Source organism: Alosa alosa, chromosome 1 (genome assembly GCF_017589495.1).
Source record: "Alosa alosa isolate M-15738 ecotype Scorff River chromosome 1, AALO_Geno_1.1, whole genome shotgun sequence".
NCBI classification, from domain to species: domain Eukaryota; kingdom Metazoa; phylum Chordata; class Actinopteri; order Clupeiformes; family Clupeidae; genus Alosa; species Alosa alosa.
This window is the reverse complement of record NC_063189.1, coordinates 19,448,538-19,472,448: the sequence shown is the minus strand read 5'-3', so window position 1 is coordinate 19,472,448 and position 23,911 is coordinate 19,448,538. Positions and strand designations below refer to the sequence as shown.

General features: G+C 40.4%; 2 protein-coding genes and 1 long non-coding RNA gene across 8 annotated transcripts in view; 1 reads left to right on the top strand and 2 right to left on the bottom strand.

The window, feature by feature from the left end:
• The window catches only part of gad3 (glutamate decarboxylase 3), a 54,475-nt gene extending 35,307 nt beyond the window's left edge, over positions 1 to 19,168 (top strand). For 2 of the 4 annotated variants that reach the window (XM_048246813.1, XM_048246819.1), the window contains exons 2-16: positions 5,657 to 5,797; positions 6,030 to 6,182; positions 6,860 to 7,102; positions 7,252 to 7,342; positions 7,449 to 7,561; positions 12,065 to 12,180; positions 12,356 to 12,435; positions 12,547 to 12,601; positions 13,445 to 13,561; positions 13,674 to 13,738; positions 13,830 to 13,908; positions 14,619 to 14,768; positions 17,323 to 17,430; positions 17,550 to 17,639; positions 17,802 to 19,168. In XM_048246813.1, coding sequence (XP_048102770.1) covers positions 5,776 to 5,797; positions 6,030 to 6,182; positions 6,860 to 7,102; positions 7,252 to 7,342; positions 7,449 to 7,561; positions 12,065 to 12,180; positions 12,356 to 12,435; positions 12,547 to 12,601; positions 13,445 to 13,561; positions 13,674 to 13,738; positions 13,830 to 13,908; positions 14,619 to 14,768; positions 17,323 to 17,430; positions 17,550 to 17,639; positions 17,802 to 17,975 — 1,656 coding nt within the window. In that variant the 5' untranslated portion in view covers positions 5,657 to 5,775 and the 3' untranslated portion in view covers positions 17,976 to 19,168. The remainder of the gene's footprint in view (positions 1 to 5,656; positions 5,798 to 6,029; positions 6,183 to 6,859; positions 7,103 to 7,251; positions 7,343 to 7,448; positions 7,562 to 12,064; positions 12,181 to 12,355; positions 12,436 to 12,546; positions 12,602 to 13,444; positions 13,562 to 13,673; positions 13,739 to 13,829; positions 13,909 to 14,618; positions 14,769 to 17,322; positions 17,431 to 17,549; positions 17,640 to 17,801) is intronic. The other 2 variants (XM_048246828.1, XM_048246835.1) reach the window with 2 other exon arrangements.
• LOC125296772 lies at positions 6,938 to 11,221 on the bottom strand. 3 transcript variants are annotated; one of them, XR_007193852.1, is made up of 4 exons: positions 11,181 to 11,221; positions 7,455 to 7,589; positions 7,223 to 7,380; positions 6,938 to 7,080 (listed from the first exon to the last, which is right to left on the bottom strand). It is a non-coding gene; the product is annotated as an uncharacterized LOC125296772 (long non-coding RNA). The 3 variants fall into 3 exon arrangements; XR_007193856.1 differs by having other exon boundaries at positions 7,459 to 7,589; XR_007193858.1 differs by having other exon boundaries at positions 7,481 to 7,589.
• A 1,375-nt stretch (positions 19,169 to 20,543) lies between the features above and the next one.
• rnf152 (ring finger protein 152) lies at positions 20,544 to 21,745 on the bottom strand. Its single transcript, XM_048242834.1, has one exon. It carries the CDS (start codon positions 21,669 to 21,671, stop codon positions 21,066 to 21,068), a length of 606 nt encoding a protein of 201 aa, XP_048098791.1. The 5' UTR covers positions 21,672 to 21,745; the 3' UTR covers positions 20,544 to 21,065.
• Between the last annotated feature and the right edge of the window lie 2,166 nt (positions 21,746 to 23,911).

Here is a 23,911-nt window from a genome sequence, read left to right as displayed (position 1 = left end):
AATTTATTAAAAAGGTGCTCTAAGCGATGGGTAACGTCACTTCAGCTCATCCCTCCCTCCCCCTTCCTCCAATGCAAATTAAACTCTTAAACGCACATCTCGTTGGTGATTGGCTGGAACAGTTTGTTATGTTTATGGTCCAGGCTGGACCAAGTTGTTCTTGTTGCCATTTTTGGAGCCTGGGCTGTCCAGAGAGACCACATTTTTTACAGTGTATTCAGGGCACAGACAGCTAGCGGATGGTAAGGTGATGGTGCGGGGGATGCCCCTGCATACCCCTTCCATTGCTTACAAAAGAATGCAGGTATGTGGTTTGTGGTCATATACTTCTCATTGGCACACTGAAAATAATGATTTGATAGGTTTTAGAAATGGGGAGTAAAGGGGCAAATACAGAACTGTACACAGGTACTCAATGTATAAGTACACAACAGGTACAAAATAACTTACCTGAAGTCTATATTTGTAGTGCTAAGTCTATATCAGAGGTTCCCAAACTGTGAGGTGCGCCTCCCCTGGGGGGCGCCAAATAATTTGAGGGGAGGCGCGGAAGGTTGATTAAAAAAAGAAGGAAAAACGTTTATTTCATGTTAGAACTATCTATTTTTTTTTCTATGATTATGTAATTGTCAACATTATAAAATCGATATAAATCATAGAAGAGATGTATACTAAATCTTTGGGATAGTGGAAAGTATTATTGATCTGCTATAATTTAGCAACAGTGAACGGTAACTTGCAGGTTGGAGCTTGAGCTCCAAGAGGATTTGTAGGCCTACACGCAGCCTTACAACACTGTTTACAGCTCTTCGAGTCACGGTAAAATTTATTTTTTGGTACATAGCTAATTGAGATAAACTTATGGTGTTGGTGCTTGCGTTTCTTTAGGAATCCGCCGCCTTGTTTGTATAGAAATTAATATTAAGTGAGAGATACACGTAAGAGGTTGGGCATACGTGACGGTAAAATGTGACGTTCCGATAGCTAACTTAAAATGGACAGATTTGTCACATTTTATCGCTGCACGGCCCGAGCCTGATATGGGCAACAAAGCCAAACGTCGAAAATATGATGAAAACTCATTGCATTGCATAGCATAGTATAGCACCGATTTAAGTGGTTTAACTGAAGTGAATATTATTATTTGAAAATGATTTTTTTTTTTTTTTTTTTTTTGGAGGTGTCACTGTTTTCAGAGGGGAGGCCCACGTTGATGGAGTTTGGGAACCCATGGTCTATATGTAGTGCTGTTTTCAGGTATGTGTAGGTATTACCAATTACCAGAAGTTTAGGTATTGAGGCTTTGGTCTAAGCATTCATTTTTAGTGTGTACAATAGACAAAATAAAAACTGTAATGCTAGGAGAGGAGGTTCTCTCTCTTCTTCAGTCTTCAGGAGGTTTTTGAATGTAGAGGGGGATACATCTGCTCTAGAAACTAGTATTCCACCAACATGGATCTACCACCCTAACCCTTAAAGGTCTCATTCACTGAGAAACCGTTTAATACTTGTTACTTTCGAAATACTATAGCTCACTCCAAGTTGCATATGCATGCTACACGTGAAAATGATCTTCTACCCCCATTGCCCGCATTAGCCAATGAAAGAAAATACACGGAAAAAAAAGAAGCTTAATCAGAAAGAGCCCTTCCCAATGAGGCCGAAGGGAAACTGATTATTCATGGCCTCGCCCACCTTGGCTTGTGACCGCCTACAGGAAGACTGGAAGATTTTGCGGCTAGGGGATTGTCTCTCTGCAGCTAGTAGCAGTTAACAGCAAGTTGCTAACATGGCGGGAAAATGGTTCGGATTTATCGTTGGAACACCACCACCGAAGTAGTGCAACATTCGTTCTGTGTTCCAATCATTTCGACCACAGTCACTGCCTACAGTTAGAAAGTGGTTTTGCATCTATGTTCTGAAAACCTGGTTCTGTACCGTCATGATGATCGACCACCAGCTCAGGCTGTAAGTACAAACAAACTTTTCCACCTAACGTCTGTTACAAAATGGCATGTTCATATTCTTCACGTTAGCATGCATGAAAAGGGTACAAGCTAGGCTTAGGCTAGCCTATATTACAGGAAGCTACACCAGGCACGTAACTGAAGTGTTCTGTTCGCGACGTGTAAAATCAGAGAATGTCTAATAGGAAGGGCTCTGGTAAAATCCATTAGAGGAATGGTCTATTTTCCCGAACGTAGCCTACAGGCCACTAACACGCCAGGTGTAGCTACTTCCATTGATTAGGCCTATTGGAAGCTAATTGTTGCAGTAACGTTACATAACGCGAACGGAATGCTTCAGTTACGTGCCTGGTGTAGCTACACTCATAAGAAACTGACCACACTACACAGAGATTTAGCTTGTTGAACCTATAATCTTCTAACCTAAGTGTTAAACCACAAATAATAATATTAGCAACAATATCTTATGCTCAACTAAGTACGGGTATTGTTCTAGTCTAAACAGGGAAAATCAAAAACACAATACCCGTGCACTATTAGGCTAAGTTGCTATCACTAGAGCTCAGGTATTTACACTTCAGTCTAATTTATGTCTTCCTGCCATTATTACATTGACCTTTGTAGGCCTACAATGATGTTTTGTTTGATTACTTGCTGTTTACTTAGTGTTTTGTATGTCTTCCAGAGCACATCCTCATGTCAGGCTACACAGCTTTCTAGCCTACATTAGGTCATCGTTAGAAGCAAAGGTTTGTGATCTAACTTTTATTGTTGTGTTAGTTAGTTTCTAGAAGTCTTTTTCTAGTAGGCTAATACAGGTTCTTATGTGCTCGTCAATGTTTGGGAAAATCAATTCATGGATTTCTTCAGGTCACTTTCCACAGGTGTATAAAATCAAGCACCTCGATAATGAATGTAGACTGCATGGTGCTTCATTTAATACACCTGTGTAAATGGACCTGATGAAACCCATGAATTGCATAACAGATAGAATTGATATTACCGAATGTCTTCTTGTGGGTGTGCTACTTAGTAAATCCTACACCTTACCACAGTCACTAAAATATTTTTGTTTCCATTGTGCCTGTACAGTTTTGTGTGAGATAGTGAATGTCCTGTGTACTATTAGTATCTTATAACTTGACAGTAATACACATTTATTTACTTTAGGTACCCAAACAGAATACTTCATGAAAAGTATGAGTATTGATACAAGCACTTCGGATACACCATGGGCATGGGGGCCTGCTACCTCTACTGCCATCAAGCCTGTTCATCCAAGGCCAGCTAGAAGACCTCGGGTTGATCAAGAGGAGGAGGAGGATGAAAGCGACATCTCCACAATAACACCTGATGGCTCCACCTATGGCCCAGCGCAATCAAAGAGCAATGTAATAGAATCATCACAGCCAACGAATGTGTTTTGTGTGTTGTCCCTTCGGATCCCCAGGACAATACAAGCCGAAACAGCAACTCAGACCTTTTTCCCTAAATAATCCCAGCACCATCTTACAAAGGATCTGTAGGCCAGATATCTGCATCGTCTGGCAAAAAGAGGACATTGTTAATTCTGTGCATAGTTTGGATGTTCTTGTTTTGTGTTTGCATTATTTTAATAGACTGCAATATTACTATTTGTCAGTATTTCACGGACCACCTAGCAAAAAAAAAAACAGTAGACCTACTTCAACAGTATATTACACAATAGGCCTTCTCACTGAACCACCTTGCTTGTTGTCTTTGCACCTTGCTTATGGTGTCAGAGGATTCATATGATTTAAACTGGCATAGGTTACATCAGTGTTGCAGAACTGTTTGGATTTACATACAAGTTGGTTCAATATTGCAAACAACTCGTCTATTATATTTTACCACATCTACTTGTGGAACACTTGAGATAGCTTGCGGACCACACTTTGAGTACTGCTGTATGTAAATATAATAAAGTTATTTATTGAAAATTGACCTGTTTTGTATATTTGTTTTAGGAGTTTCATCAGTTTTTGTCCCTTTTAAGCTAAAGGTTTATCTTACCTTTCATATCTTCTGTCTCACAGAGGGCCATAGATAGTTGTCATAGTCGAATGTTTAGTGCATTTTGAAGGGAGTACATTATGCTAAGGCAGACTGGTTCTAATCCTGGGTACAGGGTCATACAGACAACAGGGGTACTGGTGTTGCCCATTTTTCTAACCACATGAGCAATCCCCTTACGAAAAAGTAGTATAGGAATCTTATAGTATTTGGGACAAAATATTATAGTAATCTTATAGGAATAATTGGGACATACTGTAAAAGTACTACTAATAACTATAATATCCTGTAACCGCTATAGTTTTTCTATAGTAGTCTTATAGTACCTATAGTATGTCCAAATACTATAGTATTCCTAGAAGATTACTGTAATATTTAGTCCCAAAATACTATAGTAGGCTACTTTTTCTGTCATACGTGACAGAAAACAACTTGAGTAGGCTAACCTCTGCTATTGTCAGGCTATCAAAGCCATATTTCTCATTACCGGAGAACTCTTGCAGCACACATTCTCTGCTTCTGTAGGCATTCTGGTACAATTCCAGCAAAATATAGCTAGGTAGGCGTGTTTGCATTTAGATCTATATATATATTGGGCTATGACCAAGTGGTCTTTCAATGATAGTATCATGGAATTCAAACCATAACTATCTAGCTATTCCGATAGCATTAGCAGGCTAGGTCAGTGGCTGAACTGCATTTAGGGTGCTTACCTGTGTTGTGAAGTAAAATATCTACTAGGAAGATTGCAAAGACTTTTGACTGTGTAAAGAAATAGGTCTTAATTTTAAAACGTTTCCAACTGTTTATTACTTGAAAGCAAGATGACGATTGTCACAAACGTTTACCTCTTTTAGGAGAAATTTTAAGCTGACAGGCCATTGTTACCATTCTATTAAACCAACGTTCACCGACAAACGATCAGGAAGCGGTACTTCTTCCTACTCGAATATTAGGATCAAACACATGAAGTTGTATCTCCGAAGACATTGTGTGCAACAGTTTTGACTCGAGTTTTAGCCAGGTTTTAGCACTGTAAAGTTGAATATGGAGCATAGCACAGGCAGAATCGGATGAGGATGCACTGGAGGAAGCGTCACAGTACTGTTAGCCAATCAGAGGTGAATTCATTAGCATGTCATTAATATTCATGACTGGAGGCGAAATCCAGTCGTTCCTCCCCGCCCACCTTCCCCACCAAACTAGAACAGCATGAAACAGACGCAGGACAGCATTTTTTTCACCAAAACCGGCTCACAGGGCATTCATCAATACTACAGACCACTGCAAAATTAATGAAAAAACGATGAGATGAGACCTTTAAATGTGTGGGTTTTTGAACATTCTAACATAAGATTCCGTTCCGCAACAATTGAAGGTTCTAAAATTCTATGTTGAATTCAATGAACCCAGATATTCTTTAGAACGTTCATTTCCCAACATTTCCCTCACACCGGTGTGACGGTACTCCTTTAAGGACTAAGGCATTGTCCCATTCCATACATGTTGACTTGAAGCTTTCAGGTGGTTATTCAGCCCATCTTACAGAGAGAGAGGGAGAGAGAGAGAGAGAGAGAAAATCAAAGAGAGCTATACTTCCTTTCATGGTTTACTGTGAATAGTTTACACAATGTACTTTTTACGTGATGTTGCAGAGAATCCACACCCATCTGTGAGCTGTTTCACTCCAAACTCTTCCCTACCATTGACAACACCACTCTTCGTGGATCAACACCTGGGAGTTGGTTTTCCATCTAACGCAATCCTGATCACGATGGACGCTGTTCAACAGATTGGTATGTTTAGTTATCGTGGTTCTATCATTGGTCTAATTGTTTTCTATTTAATTTGATACTCTTAATTCATTTTTTTTTTAGGCTTTTTGATTTTACTAAACTGTTCATTTCAATGTTGATGTATAGTATGCCATTGTAAGTCACTTTGGATAAAAGCATCTGCTAAGTACCTTAAATATTTAAATATAAACATAATTGACCTTTACAGCTAAAAGTAATGCTTATCCTTTAGAGGCAAAAGCTTCAACAGAAGTGAGTGCAACTGCAGCTGGACTCATTCTGAGACAGGAGGGAAAAGACAGTGGGAGAAAAGAAACCGCCAGTGTACATCGAGCAAGCGGTCCTCACGTGCTGAACATGGACTTCAGCAGCATCTATAGCAGAGGTGGGATTTATATTCAAAACCACATCAAAGTTATTTCACAATGAAAACGGAGAATACAAATGAATCTGAAACAGCTCAACCTTCTTCACACTAGAGATATTGTGGCATTTTCATTTGCTATGCTAGACATGTCCATATTTTTAATGCAATTCAGCAAAATGAGCAGACACCCACCAACAGCCATGCCATGTGATCAGCACTTATCAGCAGCTGAGGGGAAATTATGAGAATTTGAAATGATCAAACGGCAGTTATGATGTCTCGAAGAGATGCCACAAGATTCAGTAATTAAGGTGGAATACTAACTACAGCTAATTTAATGACTAGACAAAATTTGACAACTGATGAATCAACACAATGCATGTATATACCACACAATAGCTGTATTTCATGCACGAGAACTTTGCTTGCTGATAGACTTTGCACTTTTTAGGACCCTTGGTCATTTTCTTTGTATCAGCTATTTGACCATCTATAAAACAGTTTATTGATGATCCTGATCCACCTGTCAGTTCTTATTCAATTCAATTTAATTCCATCAAGAAGAAACAACACAACATCCCTTGGGCAAACCAAATAATCAAACACATTGCACAGAAAAAAATGTAAAAGGCTCTTCTTTGAGAATTGAGTGTTCTCAATTTATCACCATATTTATAATCTCCGTATTCTTTCAGATCTGCTCCCAGCAGAGGATGGTGTGGAAGCAACCAAGAGCTTTATGCATGAACTGGTGGACATTCTCTTCGCCTACATCTGCAAATCTCTTAACAGGAGCTCTAAAGTGCTGGACTTTCATCATGTCCATCAACTGAAGGAGAGCTTGGACGGTTTCACCTTAGAGCTCCCTGACCAGCCCGAGAACCTTGAGCAGCTCCTTGTCGATTGCCAAGATACCCTGAAATACGGAGTCAAAACTGGTAAAACGAATGTGCTTAGATGTGTTCTATTTGGTGTTTTATTCTACTCAGCAAGCTAAAAATATTTTTACAGTCTGTATGAAGTATAGGATTGAGGGTTGAAATGTCTTCCTGCCTCACCCTCACATGATAAACATCGTCCACCCCAGGGCACCCGCGCTTCTTCAACCAGCTGTCATCTGGCCTTGACATCATTGGCCTGGCAGGGGAATGGTTGACCTCAACCGCTAACACTAACATGTAAGACCTGTGTCGTTTTCAGCCCTTTGGCAGGATGACTGTTGAAGAAGGAAGAGGAGGTTGTGATGGTGACTTACAGTGTGTGTGTTATTGGCTGCCCACACAGGTTTACCTACGAAGTGGCGCCTGTGTTCATACTCATGGAAGAGGTTCTTCTGAGTAAGATGAGGAGCATGATTGGATGGCCCAAGGACGAAGGGGATGGAATCTTCTGTCCAGGTACTGAGACTGGAACCAGACAGGTGATCTAGATAAACAATTACATGACACCAGAGGTGTGTTCAAATTCACAAACACAGACAAACATTTGCGAACGTTGCCGAATAGTTTTCCGTTTGCCTTGAGTTTTTGGCGTTTGCGAACAACCACAAACAATCTGCGGGGGTAGTTCTCCACGAACATACAGTGGAACTGGACGTGAGCTTGATGAAGGTAACGATGCAATTACCGTTACAATGGAATGTTAACACCAAATCGTTCAAATTTAACTGTTTAAAGAAAACATGTTCACCACGAACATTCGCCACTGTTTGCCAAAATTGAACGTACCTCTGGTGTGAACTAACCAAGGTGTGAGAGAAACACTGACCATAAGGGAACACAAACAAACAACTCAGATATATAAAAGCATCATACAATACAGTGGCTAAAAAGTATTCACCCCCCTTGGATAATCGCTTATTTTGCATTATGTAAGGGATAATGTATAGAACGCTGGTCATTATTGGGAAAATAAGTCCTGACAGGGCGAACCGGATCCTGACGCGCAGCTGAGGGGTCTTGTTCCGCACTGAAGGGATTTATTAGGCACAGCTGCAATTATATATATATTGTTTTTCCAAATTGCAGCGTCCACTGTAAGGATGAGTAATAATTTGACTAATGGCATTTCACTGCGCTAGGCCACATATTTGCCTGCAAACAATTTATTAGGCTGTCTGCCAGTGGCGACTCATAAGGGAAGCCAAGGTCAACACTTGTATATTATTTAAAATATAATAATGACAGTAATTTTGTTTTGAAGTATTCATTTCTTTAGAAATACTACACATTTGATGCTGTTTATCTCATTTGTAAATGGTGCACTGTCACTTTAAGCCCATTGTGTGCCACTGTCCACACGTTCTCATAATAATCTTTTTTTACCAGCTCCATTCAAATATAGCCTATGGCTAGTCCACAAACTCAAACATTGTTTGTGCCACATGTATAGCACAATATTAACAATGATAAGCATGATATTAAGTTGGCACAAACAGCTTTCATTCCTTTGGACATGATGCTTGCTTGACATTTTCTGTTTGAAAGTGAATTATGAGCCTGGTAGCCAGTAGCCACCTAGCTACAGCTACAGTAGCTGAGTGGAATGCATTTCAATCGGCATATCATGTGCTTCATGTAAATAAATTATTGAATACTTCAAGACTCACCAGTTCCATTACACAAAGACAACTCTTCATATTGTTGTCCACTTTCCAAATCACAGTGAGTGCAGCTAGTATGTCATAGTGACCTGGATCTCGTTTATAACAGTAGGCTAGTGGGAACCGGATAAATACGCAATCTCCTCTAATCTCGTATTTGTTGCCTTCACGATTTCCTTTTATACGTTTGTTATATTTAAAAGAAGATATCAATCATCATCAACAATGACAAGCCAGCTGGAACCTACTCGTTTTCTCTCCCTCTCGTGCGTGCTTAGACGCGTTCTCAATTAAATGCAGTAGCATAAGTTCAAGTTGGATCTTAATGGAGAGGACTCGAAAAAAATCATCTTTATGTAACATGCTGTTGGTGCATTGTGACATTAAACGTTCTCTAACAAGAGCGCAAATCAGTTTGCAGTAAAGCTACTAGTTATTGGCTAAATGTTGGTCCTTCCTCTGTCTCTTTGGTGCCCTACACAGTGCGTAACGCGTGTGGGGGTAGCGGCAGCACTGAACTGTGCTCTGGCCGCTTGTCTCCGCTATTTGTTTTTTTTTTTTTTTTTAGTCGCGGAGGGAAAGCTTCTCTGGGGTGACTGGTCCACGATCAGGAAATTTAGTTTTTGATTCGAGACATGTCAAGTCATCACAAGTCAAAGAGGCAAAGTCCGAGTCAAATTGACTTGAATTTATCAAGTCAAGTCTGAAATCATTAAAATCATGACTCGAGTCCAAGTCATGTGACTCGAGTCCACATGTGTGGGTTTCCCTAATGCAGTGGTCCCCAAACTACGGCCCGGCCCGCCACCTCATTTTGGGTGGCCCCCCAAATCATGTCCGTGGTATAATCTGGCCCGCACGGGAGTACGACATCGTCAAACTATAACCTCCGTAATTTCCCCCATTCATTCTCTATGGCGAGTCTTAACAGTACACATGTAATACTACTTGTTTTGGCGCTGTTTTGCGTTTGCCATCGAAAACGGAATGAAATGTAGGCCTACCTGCAAACATGTAAGAGGCCTATGCTGACTGCATCAGTGCTCAAAGTATTCTAAAAGTTTATCAATTCATTGTTAATAACTAACTAACTTCTATTCAACACAATTGAATACAAATTCACAATTCACAAAGTTCTCATCAGGTGAGTGAAAGTTAGAATGGTGGTCATTTCAGATGTTTTTGCCAGCACTTCATAAAACTCTCTTAGTTTGAGTTATTTTAATTATTTGTAGGATATTACTTGTTCACAATATGAGCTGTGTGCAAAGACACAGAGTTCAGAGTTCACACATTTTGAATAAAATATAATTTTGGGACTCCCTGCTAATACTTTTGGGAATGCTAAAGTCTTTTCATCAGTATTATTTCATTTGAGCCACATTTTACACTGATATGGCATGATGGCAACATAAACACAGCTAACAATGGTATTAAATTGCAGTAGATTAAATGTAATGGAATATTCAACTAAGATAGACTGCTGTTGTTCACAGCACTAAGCTATTTATGGTTACTGATATAGGCCTACTCCGAGTCTCTGGCCCTCTCTTAGAGCCAGGCATAGTGAGCTGGCCCTCGGAAGAAAAGGTTTGGGGACCACTGCCCTAATGTATTTGTGCTAATTTCACATCTTGAGCCTGTTTCTGTTTATCTGGATGTTTTGCCTCATGCCAGCCTTGAATTAATCAGTGCCTCACTAGTGCCACCCTTGTTAAAAATGTTTAGAATCGCCACTGATGGTGGCATTTGCTGAGAACAAATAGTTCGCAACAACACACGAACTTGAATCAAACATTCTTTAGAACACTCACTGCTTTCACTTTTGAATGAAGTTCCAGTCCTTGCGTGGTGATGTGCAAGACGTACAGTATCAGAAGCACAAAAACCGTTGCCATTGACAGCGGTAATTATATGTTTGCAGCGGTTTGTAATTACATGAAAATATTTTACCGTAGAACTTTGGGAAATCCCATTCAAACCAATGGAGCGTTCTACTTGCCTTGTGAAGAGCCGTGTAATACATATTTTTAAAGGTGCGATTTGTAGGATCATAGACTGTATATATCATAGACTGTATATATAGAACAGTCTATGGTATATATATATATATATATATATATATATATATATATATATATACAGTCTATGTGTAGGATTGTTACCGAACGTTCTGTTGGCCAAAATCAAAACACTGCTGAACGTTCTCAGGACTACCAGACGCGAGCCTCTTCTGGGTTGCCAGATGTAATGAAGACTTAGCTAACGTTAGTTGACCTGCAGCTGCTTTAACGTTTCTCCAACCATGACCCAGCTACACATTACGGAAACAGTGAAAACAAAAAATACCTCTCTAACCAACGTAACATATTTAGCTGAAGTTAGCGATGCAAATGAAGTTTAGCATAGGCTACCTGTTGTGGAGAAATATGGCCAGCTCTGCGTCAGACTTGATATTCTTCGTTTGACGAAGACGTCACCATCTCAGGAAGCTCTTCCGATGTCCACTTAATTTGTTTCTTGTTTTAATTTTGCCTGCCTCTTGTAGGCGTTCATGACTACAACTGTCAGCTGTTGACAGTTGGCCTTTGCTAATTTGGCAAACCAAATAGGAGGACGCGCTAGCCCATAATACTCTGTTCTAGAATTAATCGTTCAAAACATAAACGAAAATTCCAAGAGAATCCGCCCCGTAACTGATTTTTTTTTCCATGAGTTTTACGGGGTTTCACGGAGTAATGTTGTCAAATAAGCCATTACTTCAATTCATCGTGTTTCCTCACTCTCTGACAACATATGGTGATCATTTTTGGAATGGTTACAGTTTATTTTCCATTATTTCCTACATACTGGACCTTTAATTAATGAACATTATTTTGTAGATATCTGCTTTCACTTTGACATTAAAGAGGGAATTAAAAAAAAAAATGATTGTAAAAAAGGCAAATTAAATTGATCCAAGATTCCATTTATAAAAGCGCTAAAAAGTGAAATATCCATGGGGGTGAATATTTTTAGGCACTGTATTTATGGTATAGTCTATTTCCCATTCAGAGGGGGCAATGAGCAAATCCTATCACAAAGCTCCTGTGTACTCAAGCCACATGTCACAGCCGCAGAAGTGTTGCAAGGTACGTGAACATACAATATATGACAAACAAATAAATGCATTGGTTCAGGTAAATTGTGTAAATAAAAACCTACACCAGACACATCCACTTTTAAATTCAGTTCATCCATCCACATCCCTTTTTCATTCTGTTTGCAATGCATGTTCTGATGAACAATCTGTTTTCAGGTGGCAGTGTGTCCAATCTGAATAGCGTGCTCCTGGCTAGGTACCACTTTTTCCCTGAGGTGAAGAAAGCGGGAATGACTGTTCTCCCTAAGCTGGCCATGTTAACCTCCTCACATGTAAGAACTTTGTCCTCCATAATGCATAAACCTTCACAATGGAAACAATACAAAGCAATGGTGCCTGTACATTTCTATAGATTTCAACATGCACAGCAAAACATTAGTGGCATAATTGCTGACCCTTTCCTCCTCAACCCTCACCAGCGCTCTTGATCTGCCTGTGTCTTGTCAGAGTCATTACTCCATCCAGAAAGCCGCTGCTGTGCTGGGGATCGGCACTGACAATGTGCTGCTGGTGAAGTGCGATGAGCGGTAAGGCTGTGGATATGAGTGTGACACTTCCCCAGTGACCTGGGTAGGAGCCTCACTGTAAACACTCTCCCCCTGTCTCTGTCTCTGTCTTTGTCTCTGTCTCTCTCTGAGGGGGAAGATGATCCCTGCTGAACTAGAGTCTGGCATCGTCACAGCCAAAGCCAAGGTTAGTTACATGTCTGTCAGACACCAAACAGGACGAGGACCACAAAAGCATCACGTTAGAAAGTTTATTTAAGGGTTGGGGGTTACAGGGGTTTCAGGGGTTCCGGGAGTTCCAAGAATCTGCGTGTGTGTGTTCCCCCAATAGCCGAGCAGCAATGGCAGGAGCTGGATGATCCGGGAAGTCCTGGGGAAACACACACAACAGCAATTGAAACGAAGCAGCAGTACAGTCAAGGGCTAGGCTGTATTAAGTAGAAGAGAGAGACGGAAGGCAGGTCAAGATTACCGGGGCTGGAGATCAAAGAAGTAGTCGAGCGGGTCTGGGTTCACAGGCAAAGAGTCAGAGTCGTTTTCCAAGACAGGCAGGTAACTGGTGCGGGTTTGCAGACGATCTGACAAGTGTGGACTGAAAAGCAAGGCTTTAAATACAGGGCATGATGAGTGGTGAATGCAGTGCAGCTGGTAGGTAAACGAGGGTGAGGCAGAGCAGAGCAGGAACAGGTGGGTCATCAGACTTGCAATCAGCGCGTGTTACCAGGCAGAGAGAGAGCTCATGACAATGTCATCGTTACTTGTCAAGCACTCTGGCACTCTCTCTTTCCCTCTCTCATATATATTATATGAACCTCCCCAAACGTTTTGACTTTTTGAAGTAAAAAAACTTTCACCTGCATTAATGCATTCCTATGGTAGAGGTGTTTGCTCAGTCTAAATTTAGGCTTACTGATCTTCACTCTGTCATTACTCTGACTATCATAAGTGTTTACTCTGACAATCATAAGTGTTTACTCTGACTATCATAAGTGTTTACTCTGACTATCATAAGTGTTTTGACCATCTACAGGGTCTGGTCCCATTTTATGTCAACGCCACAGCAGGGACCACTGTTTATGGTGCCTTCGACCCTCTGGACGACGTTGCCAACATTTGTGACCGCCATGGACTTTGGATGCATGTTGATGTATTGCCTGTTAATGAATATTTCTGCAAATATTCCTAATAGCAGTAGTTCATGTATAATAAGTAGGCCCAGTAGATAGATTTCTGCTTGAGAATCCTCTTGTTGTCTGCAGGCAGCTTGGGGTGGTGGTTTGCTGATGTCTAAGAGACACTGTGCCAAACTGAATGGGATTGACAGGTTGGTTGGAGAAATATCCAAGCGTTTACAGACATGAATATTCTTTTTTTTTGTTTTTTTTTTCTTGGAGCAAATTCTTTTTTCGTAACAGGGCATCCTCTGTAACCTGGAATCCTCACAAAATGATGGGAGTCCCGTTGCAATGCTCAGCCTTTTTAGTGCGTAAAAAGGTAAGAGGAATTTAAGCATCCAATATATACACACTACCAAAAGGTTGGAGACACTTAGAAATGTCCATTCCACTCCATTATAGACAGAATACCAGCTGAGATCGTTTGCATTGTTTTTTTTACTCAGGGCAGCAGTTTTCAGATTACATTATGTGCTTACATAATTGCAAAAGGGTTCTCTGATGTTTTCTCAGTTAGCCTTTTTAAATGATATCAGATTAGTGAACAGAATGTGCCTTTGCAACATTGGTTGCTGATATGGGCAATGTAGATATTGCATTAAAGACCAGCCATTTCTTTCTACAACAGTCAAGAACCCTTTTGCAATTATGTAAGCATCTGCATCTGCATCTTTATGATGCAATCTGAAAACTGCTGCCCTGAGTAAAGCTGATGAAATGATCTCAGCTGGTATTCTGTCTACAGTGCAGTGGAAGGGAAATTTCTAAGTGTCTCCAAACTGTTGACTGGTAGTGTACAGTATATATATATATGGCCAGACATGACCACCAGTGTGATTCCTATTTGTTTTCCTAGACCTTTATCAAGAGGGTATTAATCCAAGACAGATATGAACACATTGTGATGTGCTGAAATAAAATAGGCTACCATTAGTACATGCACACAGACATACAGAGAGAGAGAGAGAGAGGGAGAGAGAGAGAGAGAGAAATGAGCGAGAGCATTGTTCACTTTGGTTGCATTGACAGGGCATCTTGCAAGAGTGCAATCAGCTCCGAGCAGCATACCTGTTCCAGCCTGATAAGCACTACGATGTCTCCTATGACACTGGGGATAAGACCATACAGTGTGGAAGACATGTGGATGTCTTCAAGTTCTGGCTCATGTGGAAAGCAAAGGTAACAATGATCTGGATCAAAAGTGTTGGACAGTATAAGAAGTCATTGCACAGATGATGTTTCCCTTGTTATTTTTGCCAGTGGAACTCTAGTCTTTTAAGGTGAAAATGAAAGTAGGCACCAAAGTAAAGTCAATATTCCAAGGCACTTTGTTTCTCACTTACAAACTACAGCATTTTGTATAAGGACTCAGTCATCACATCACATGCTTCTGTTTATTTGTAAAGCTGTTTTTTATACTAAAGATTGTTATCCTCCATCAGCTAAGACTACTAGCCAATACACACCAATACTTTGAACAAAGTTGAGAATTGAGATGACTTTAATGGTAACTAGCAGGGCATAAACCTTTGGAAAGAAAATAATTAGCCAATGCAACGCTGCTTCAGAAGTGTGGTCATTACAGTTTTTCTCAGTCGCTTTGGTGCTTTTCTCTCTATTACTATCACTATTAACATTTGCACAGCAAGTGCATTTCTCAAAACAATTAGTGCAAACTGCAAAACCTAGTGGATAACCTGCAAAAGCATGTCACTTGCTCAGTCCATTCCTCAAAGCAAGTATTCATGTCAATGAAACTGCCAGTGTAATCAAAATGAGAAGTCTTGACACCATAGTTTATGAACAAGATAGTCAAATGGCTTTGTCATGTTTTCATTATGACAGTTCTCTCAGTGTTTTCCAATGCAAAAAGGGCAGAACTCGGTGACACTACCTGAACATGCTCAAGACAGCAATATACACTACTTGTACAGCCATTTGAAAACTACAGTAAAGTTACACATTGCTGTAGTTAGGGGAATAAGTGAGTACAAGACACTGAATACGTATGTTTCACATTTTTACTGTATGCTCTTTGCCATTCTACAGCATTGTGACAGAATTTGATAACTAGTTCAACAATTTTGTATGTAATGACTCAAGCAATGAAATGAAGGCTATTAGTTTTATTGGGAACGACTGTTCAGCATCCATAAGTATAGTTCATTTTGACTGACATGACATAAGCAAATGATAATGTTATAAAACAGCAGAGAATTTTGAAACTGAAACTGATACATGCATACATGTCAGAGGAAAGCATTTGCAATTTGTTCAGAGGAAGGAGAAATTGCTACTATAATGTGCACAAATGACTAAATGTCATTAAAAGGTTGAACTAATAGTCTGATCTGAGGAAAGCACCAAAGCGATGGAGAAAAACTGTAAGTTTCCTTGACGCCACAACTAAAGATCGTCCCTGAGTGTATCTAATCTATTGGCATGTGTGTTGTGTTACAGCTAAAGATCGTGCTGAGTGTATCTAATCTATTGGCATGTGTGTTGTTGTGTTACAGAGATCGTGCTGAGTGTATCTAATCTATTGGCATGTGTTGTGTTACAGCTAAAGATCGTGCTGAGTGTATCTAATCTATTGGCATGTGTTGTGTTACAGCTAAAGATCGTGCTGAGTGTATCTAATCTATTGGCATGTGTTGTGTTACAGCTAAAGATCGTGCTGAGTGTATCTAATCTATTGGCATGTGTTGTGTTACAGCTAAAGATCGTGCTGAGTGTATCTAATCTATTGGCATGTGTGTTGTGTTACAGCTAAAGATCGTGCTGAGTGTATCTAATCTATTGGCATGTGTTGTGTTACAGCTAAAGATCGTGCTGAGTGTATCTAATCTATTGGCATGTGTTGTGTTACAGCTAAAGATCGTGCTGAGTGTATCTAATCTATTGGCATGTGTTGTGTTACAGCTAAAGATCGTGCTGAGTGTATCTAATCTATTGGCATGTGTTGTGTTACAGCTAAAGATCGTGCTGAGTGTATCTAATCTATTGGCATGTGTTGCATAGTTTATGAACAAGATAGTCAAATGGCTTTGTCATGTTTTCATTATGACAGTTCTCTCAGTGTTTTCCAATGCAAAAAGGGCAGAACTTCGGTGACACTACCTGAACATGCTCAAGACAGCAATATACACTACTTGTACAGCCATTTGAAAACTACAGTAAAGTTACACATTGCTGTAGTTAGGGGAATAAGTGAGTACAAGACACTGAATACGTATGTTTCACATTTTTACTGTATGCTCTTTGCCATTCTACAGCATTGTGACAGAATTTGATAACTAGTTCAACAATTTTGTATGTAATGACTCAAGCAATGAAATGAAGGCTATTAGTTTTATTGGGAACGACTGTTCAGCATCCATAAGTATAGTTCATTTTGACTGACATGACATAAGCAAATGATAATGTTATAAAACAGCAGAGAATTTTATGAAACTGATACATGCATACATGTCCAAAAGCATTTGCAATTTGTTCAGAGGAAGGAGAAATTGCTACTATAATGTGCACAAATGACTAAATGTCATTAAAAGGTTGAACTAATAGTCTGATCTGAGGAAAGCACCAAAGCGATGGAGAAAAACTGTAAGTTTCCTTGACGCGTCACAACTAAAGATCGTCCTGAGTGTATCTAATCTATTGGCATGTGTGTTGTGTTACAGCTAAAGATCGTGCTGAGTGTATCTAATCTATTGGCATGTGTGTTGTGTTACAGGGCTCGGAGGGCTTTGAGTCCCAGATCAACAGATGTTTGGATAATGCAGAATATCTGTATGACAAGCTGGAGGGAAGAGCTGACTTTAAGCTGCTCTTCAAAAGCAAAGTCAGTCTTGTCTTCTGGAGAGCTACAGCATTTTGCATTTATTAAAGCCCTTCAAGTGTATACTGTAAAACTTTAAAAAGAAACTGATTTCTTTTTCTTTTTTCTGTTTTTAAAATCAGCCAGAACACAGTAACGTCTGCTTCTGGTACCTTCCACAGAGTGTGAGAAGTATGCCAGCGGGGTTAGAAAGAAACAACAAGCTGCACACGGTAAAGTGAGGCATATAAACACTTTGAATGTTTTCTCTAACAGTTCGTCATCTGGTGAATTTACCCTATTCAAAAATGTCATCTTATAACATATCACTCTTGGTGCACCTTTGTTTGGATATTTGGTGGACTTGATTCAATGCTCAATTTGTGGGTTCACAGGTGGCACCAAAAATCAAGGCCAAGATGATGGAGGAAGGACAGACCATGATTGGGTACCAGCCTCTGGAAGACAAAGTGAATTTCTTCCGCTGTGTCTTCTCAAACCCAGCCACTCAGAGAGAGGACGTAGACTTCCTTTTGGATGAAATTGTGCGATTAGGATCTGATCTCTAACTTTAGTTTATTTTGAATAGTTCATTGTATAGTTCAAATAGTCATTTTGTTGTATTTTGGTGTTTCAAAACACAGTTCAAGATGGCCTCACAAAAATACCATGTTCATGGAAAAACAGGCTTGTTGTAGAGGGAACATGTAGTACTCATGAGCTGTCATTTTAACTTAATATTGGAAGGCATACTGAAAACATTTTTTTTATTTCTCTGTCCATGTACAGGTCCTCCCTCCCTCTCCCCCACACATTTATGAAAAGATTGTAGACCTCCAGTGGATAATAGTTTCTCATGAAATTGTTTGGAGTTGGCAGTGCTTCTGCTCTGCTCCTGTATTCATCTAGTTAACCTTGGATATGTTTGTTATAGTCCACAAAAAGTGTCTCATATCATATTGCTTGACAGAGGAGCTCTTTCAGGTTTAGGTAAACACAGGCATAGAGGTAGGCACAAAGGAAGGCCATTGTAGACTAGACTCTACAGTAGATCACTTCAAGGGGAATCATTGCCTCATAGAGCGCAGATGTCCCTTTGTTTTTATGACTGCATCACCCAAAATCAAGAGGACATGCAACAGCTGTTGATGCCCTCAAAAGATAAAGGCGAAGGTCAACAATTGCAGCCTCCTTGCTGTCCTCTTTGAGATTTCCATTAAGTTGGCACAGCCACATTTTCTGTTTCTGGAGGACTTTAATGAAGTTGTGCGATCATGTCCCATGTTGCAATTTATTGTTTGAATGAGAACAATCTTGTTTTACTGTAAAACCCTGTTGCAATTTGTACCACTACTGTTACTTTTGTCTGGTCATTCCACAGACTGATAGGATAAACAAGCTTAAACTAGATGACATTAATACATCATGCAATTAATAAAATTAATATTAATAGATGAAATGAGATACATTTCAACATAAGAAAGCATTCTGCACTTTATCAGTTTCATGATGGTGGTTGGAAGAACTATGTAAACAATCATAATCAATCTCAAACTAGTATCTCATTTGCAACATTATGTTTGTTTGTATTAAAAGTAAACTAATGTGATACATTATATAATGTTCAACAGTTATAGTCTCTTGATTTGAATTTTAGGATGTTACATTGATCGTACATCATTCTACATCGTAGAATTGATAAAAAGTTGGTAAAGAATATAATGTGAAAGTTGATACTGAAATAAATGCAACTTCATAATAATCATTATTCATCTTTTTACTAAATATTTCAGATATTCAGGTCCTATATAAAAGAATGCCTCATTGATATATGGATCGATCTGTAACCAGTGCTGTGGGAAATTAAATTAATTTAGAGCAACATTCTCCTTGAAGATATGGTCAAGCGTTTCATTTCATTGATACCAGAATATAACAGAGAGAATCATGCTGTTTACAGGAGAGTGGACAAACATGGGATGGATAGATAGATAGATAGGTCATAAATGTTTAATACTTACTGTATTTCACATTTTAACGAGAGCCTGTGGAACTGTGTAGATTAAAAATGTTTGCCGCACAATGCCATGGTAAGCATGCTTTCAGTGAACCTTTTTATATATATAAATAGCTTCTGGGCATAGATTTCTTTGTCCAACAGTGCTCCCTGCTGGTGAAAGTATGTACATATCTGTGCACACAGCCTTGTGTTCAGAAGTGGGGACAGACTGGCCCTTATACAACTAACAGATTTAAGCTTATTTGGTTTAACTGATTAAAAGTAGGTGTGAGGTAATAATAGTCTTACAATGGATACTGTGGCAACATTGTGGGCTAATGAAGTGAGGTGGTTGGTGTACATCCTCTATGAAGAAGAGCTTCTGTTGGTGAATTAACCAAGGTCAAACAAGCTTATCAACCTCTTAAGAGTGATCACTGTAAATGTGACCTCAACACTTCCACTTAACTGTTTTTTTGACGACAGCTTTACCAACGAGCTGTAGAAAAACAGTATTATCTTGTATGTACTGCTGGAGTCAGGCAGTCTTTGGAGCGGCCATGCTGTCCTTACAGGACACAAAGCTGATAGTCTTTGGAGCGGCCATACTGTCCTTACAAAGCAAACATTTCCCACACACATTTTTACTTTTCATGCCTCCTGTCTGTCTGTGAGAAATGTGTCTGTCTGCTGTATCTTTTGAGTGTAGCCTACACAAGTTGGTATGAGCATTTCAAGGCCAGAGTAGAAATGAAGGTGCAGGTGATGAATATTGAACAGTATAAGTATATAAGTATATATAAGTAGTATAAGTATATATACTTTTTTGATCCCGTGAGGGAAATTTGGTCTCTGCATTTAACCCAATCAGTGAATTAGTGAAGCACAAACAGCACACATTGAGGTACAGCACACAGTGAGGTGAAGCACACACTAATCCCGGCGCAGTGAGCTGCCTGCTTCAACGGCGGCGCTCGGGGAGCAGTGAGGGGTTAGGTGCCTTGCTCAAGGGCACTTCAGCCGCAGCCCACTGGTTCGAGCAAACCGGCAACCCTCCGGTTACAAGTCCAGAGTGCTAACCAAGGCCACGGCTGCCCATCAGAAACATTTTGGGAAGAATATGCATATTACACATCTATATCTGCCTATGTACAGTAAATGGACCTTACTCAGAGTTTATTTTGGTGGCCTTTAAAAAAACAGTTTGTCTCAATGTGTTTCTTCAATACCAGGTTTACAGAAATAGGGAAAAAGAACACTTTCACAGTTCATTGTTTTAAAACACTTGTATGGAACTGATTGCTTGGAATACATTTATTGCTAACATTTCTTCAAGTAGATTCTCAGATAGACAAACAAAACAGTCTTTGGATTGTGTATAACAGTACCAATCACCAGTGGCCATTGTCTATATGTATATACTGTAGGTTAAGACTGTGTTGTTCTGTGAACATGTTTATAAACAGGTCAGGAATAGGTTTAGGAATGTTTTTATACAATAATGGAAAATAGAAAAATATCCCGTCACCACCTTCCTATCCTGATCTTGGTGCTGCAACACTATCCTTGTAAAAAAAGAATGAGCAGTTAGTCCTTTAGACCCTCTCTACAGCAGCGTTTGTCACAGTCAGTGGAGGCTTCATCTATCTCCTCTATGGCTTTATCCACATGATATTATTGTGAAAGGTTTGGAGACACATGTAATATTTTGCAAAATGACGCCTAGCAGAAGGAGGAAGATGATGACAACGAGGACCACTGTGCAGACCTTTGTCCAGCGTGACTGTTCAACTTCCTGCTCCTCTCTCTGGTATTCTTCTCCTTCTACTCCTACTCCGCCTCCTCCGCTCTCCAAATCCAGCATCCTGTTATCGGCATGTGTCACCATGGTAACACCCTTCAACTGACAGGCTCTGACCAAGCAGGGTGCAAGCTCCGCGGGCAACAGAGGAGCCTGGGCATCCACCGCCAAGGGCAGCAGGTAGCAGTCGTGGCCGGGCAGGCGCATGAACACGGGCGCTTGGCGCACCAGGAGGGGAAGCGTCTGTGGGTCATCGGGGAGCTCGGACACGGAGAGGCCCTTGGGGAGGAGGGTGAGGGAGCGGCACCAGGGGCAGGCAAGCTCCCGCCGGGCCCTGCATATGCGCCGCAGGCACACCGAGCAGCAGGTGTGACCACAGCCCAACAGCTTGGGCCGCCGCCAGCTACTGTAGAAGTGAAAGCAGATCTGGCACTCCAGCTGCGGGTCCTGACCCCGAGAAGACATTGTGCTTAAATAGAAGACAGCAGTGTGTGTGTGTGTGTGTGTGTGTGTGTGTGTGACTGTGTATGGTGTGTTGGGGGGGGTACAGCAGTAACCTCTCTGCAATGTGGGATGAGAAGTCTTAGTGAGGCATCGTGGCTCAACACAATGAAGCCTCTTAACACTCTGCTTCTCACTCTTCACCCAGTCGTGTGCTTTTTCTGACGTAGTGCAGCTCTCTTTATTGATCCAGGGCTCGTTTTATCTGTGGAGTGAGGAAAGGAGCATGAGAGAGAACAGGAAATGTCAAGGTATCGTCAGTCTACAGAACAAAGCTCTGGGGAGGGAAGAGAGCAGGTTGTTCCCAGGATTTTAGAATGAATGGATGCTTCCAACAAGTATTCAGGATAAATGCCATAAAGCATTAATATTGGGAGATTACAGTCTCCCAGAGCATGGAAGGAAGCTGACATGCTCAAACATATCACAACAAAGATAACCAGTAACCTGAACTGGTCACTGTCCCTAAAATGGCCCTGGAGGGATTCCTAAAGTGTGTGCCAGCTATGAATGAACATGCATGTCACAGTTTAGGGTCAACATGAATAGTTCTAGTCTATTGTAACAGCTCTGGTTGTAGTCTTCCTGCTTACATGGATAAGGAAACTGTCCCTTAATGACCTCTCCTCTATAGCTCCTTCCTAAGGTAGAATTGATAATGTGATTGATCTTACCACTGGGCTGTGGTAGGAAATGCACAAAGAAGAGTCAAGCGCAATAAGATAACATTACATTTTTGATAAGGCATTTGTTCTACGTTGTCATACTATGTAACTGATCAATTGCTCTTTTATAGTTCTGTTCAGAGCTGTCCTTTGGTCCATAGGCCTTGCTCCATATCCTAGACTGTATTGTAATGACCTGTGTGTTATTGATGTGTCCTTTGTGTGTTCTTTGTGTGTGCCTATCACCTTGCTCTACCAGCAGCTGCAGTGTGGGGGGGCTGGAAGAGCATCCATGGGGCGGGGCGCCGGGTTATCAGAATTGTTACTTTAAGTTGTCGCTCTAATTGTTCATAAATGTAGCCATTTATGTTCTGCAACCTGCTATTAAGATCAGCTCAAGCTTCTGTTTATGCGTCTGATGCACAGGTGACATCGTTACAGTGTGCTCCACATCTGTCGATTTTATGTTAATCAAATCATGTTATCATGCAAGACCATTGGCTTTCCTCATCATACACCTCTCCCATGGCTTCAATTATCTTATCACACTGCCTGGGTCAATAATCAATTGATCAATAGCACCAAGAAGCCATTATCTTAAGGTAAAAGCATTACATTGTGTTGCATTAAGTAAAGATTGCACATGCTGAACTAGGCCTATACAAAAGTCCAAATGAAGTCAAGTCATCTTTGCCATCTGTTGTGTAAATGATTGTGACATTGGCATGTCCCAGATCCTTGTAAAATTCCATAACAGGCACGGTATCTATCTAGCCAGGTCCTTTTCATCACCTGAAGTTAATGAGCAAACTCTATCTGGGCGGAGGGGCAAACATGTTGACCGCTAGATCTACATCACACTGCATAGGCTACTACCCTCCATGCAAACTAGAGATAGCCTATAATATCAGAACTTCGGAATCTACTCATTAAGCAGTCTTCCTGAGTAAAAATGTGGAGGACTATATAGGTGCAAGTAAAACCTCATCCATTCAGTTGCAAACATTGTCATGCATGGACATGTTTTTAACTTTAGGCTACTACTGTAAACTGCAAACCTCTGTTCAGTGACTAGCCTACACAGCTTGCTTGTTCAAACATGTAGACTATACCGACCAAACCAGAATATCCACTCATAGCTAAACCTTGCTCACCAAAGATATGCATCGCCATGATATGTGAAAAACAAAAGCACGGAACAGGAAGCCAAAACAGAATGAAAATCTTACAGAAAGGACAAAGTCCCCCTCTGTGGCAGTAGATTACTGAACACCAGTTAGCCTGCACTAAAAGGGCCGGTATATAGGCTATGTACTTGTTCACGTGAGGTAAATGAAACTTCCATGCTTAGCAACAAAGCTGGTTGTGACCAAAGAAGAAATTGACAAATTCGACCTATGGTAACCTAATCACCGCAGATTAGCCCATGTTATGAGTGCCCATTTGTCCAAGCAACAGTTGGTTATGCAACGTCTTACATGTGGATAGTTTACAAACACCCTGTTAACTGGTGCCAACTAATTTCAGGCTAACATTAGT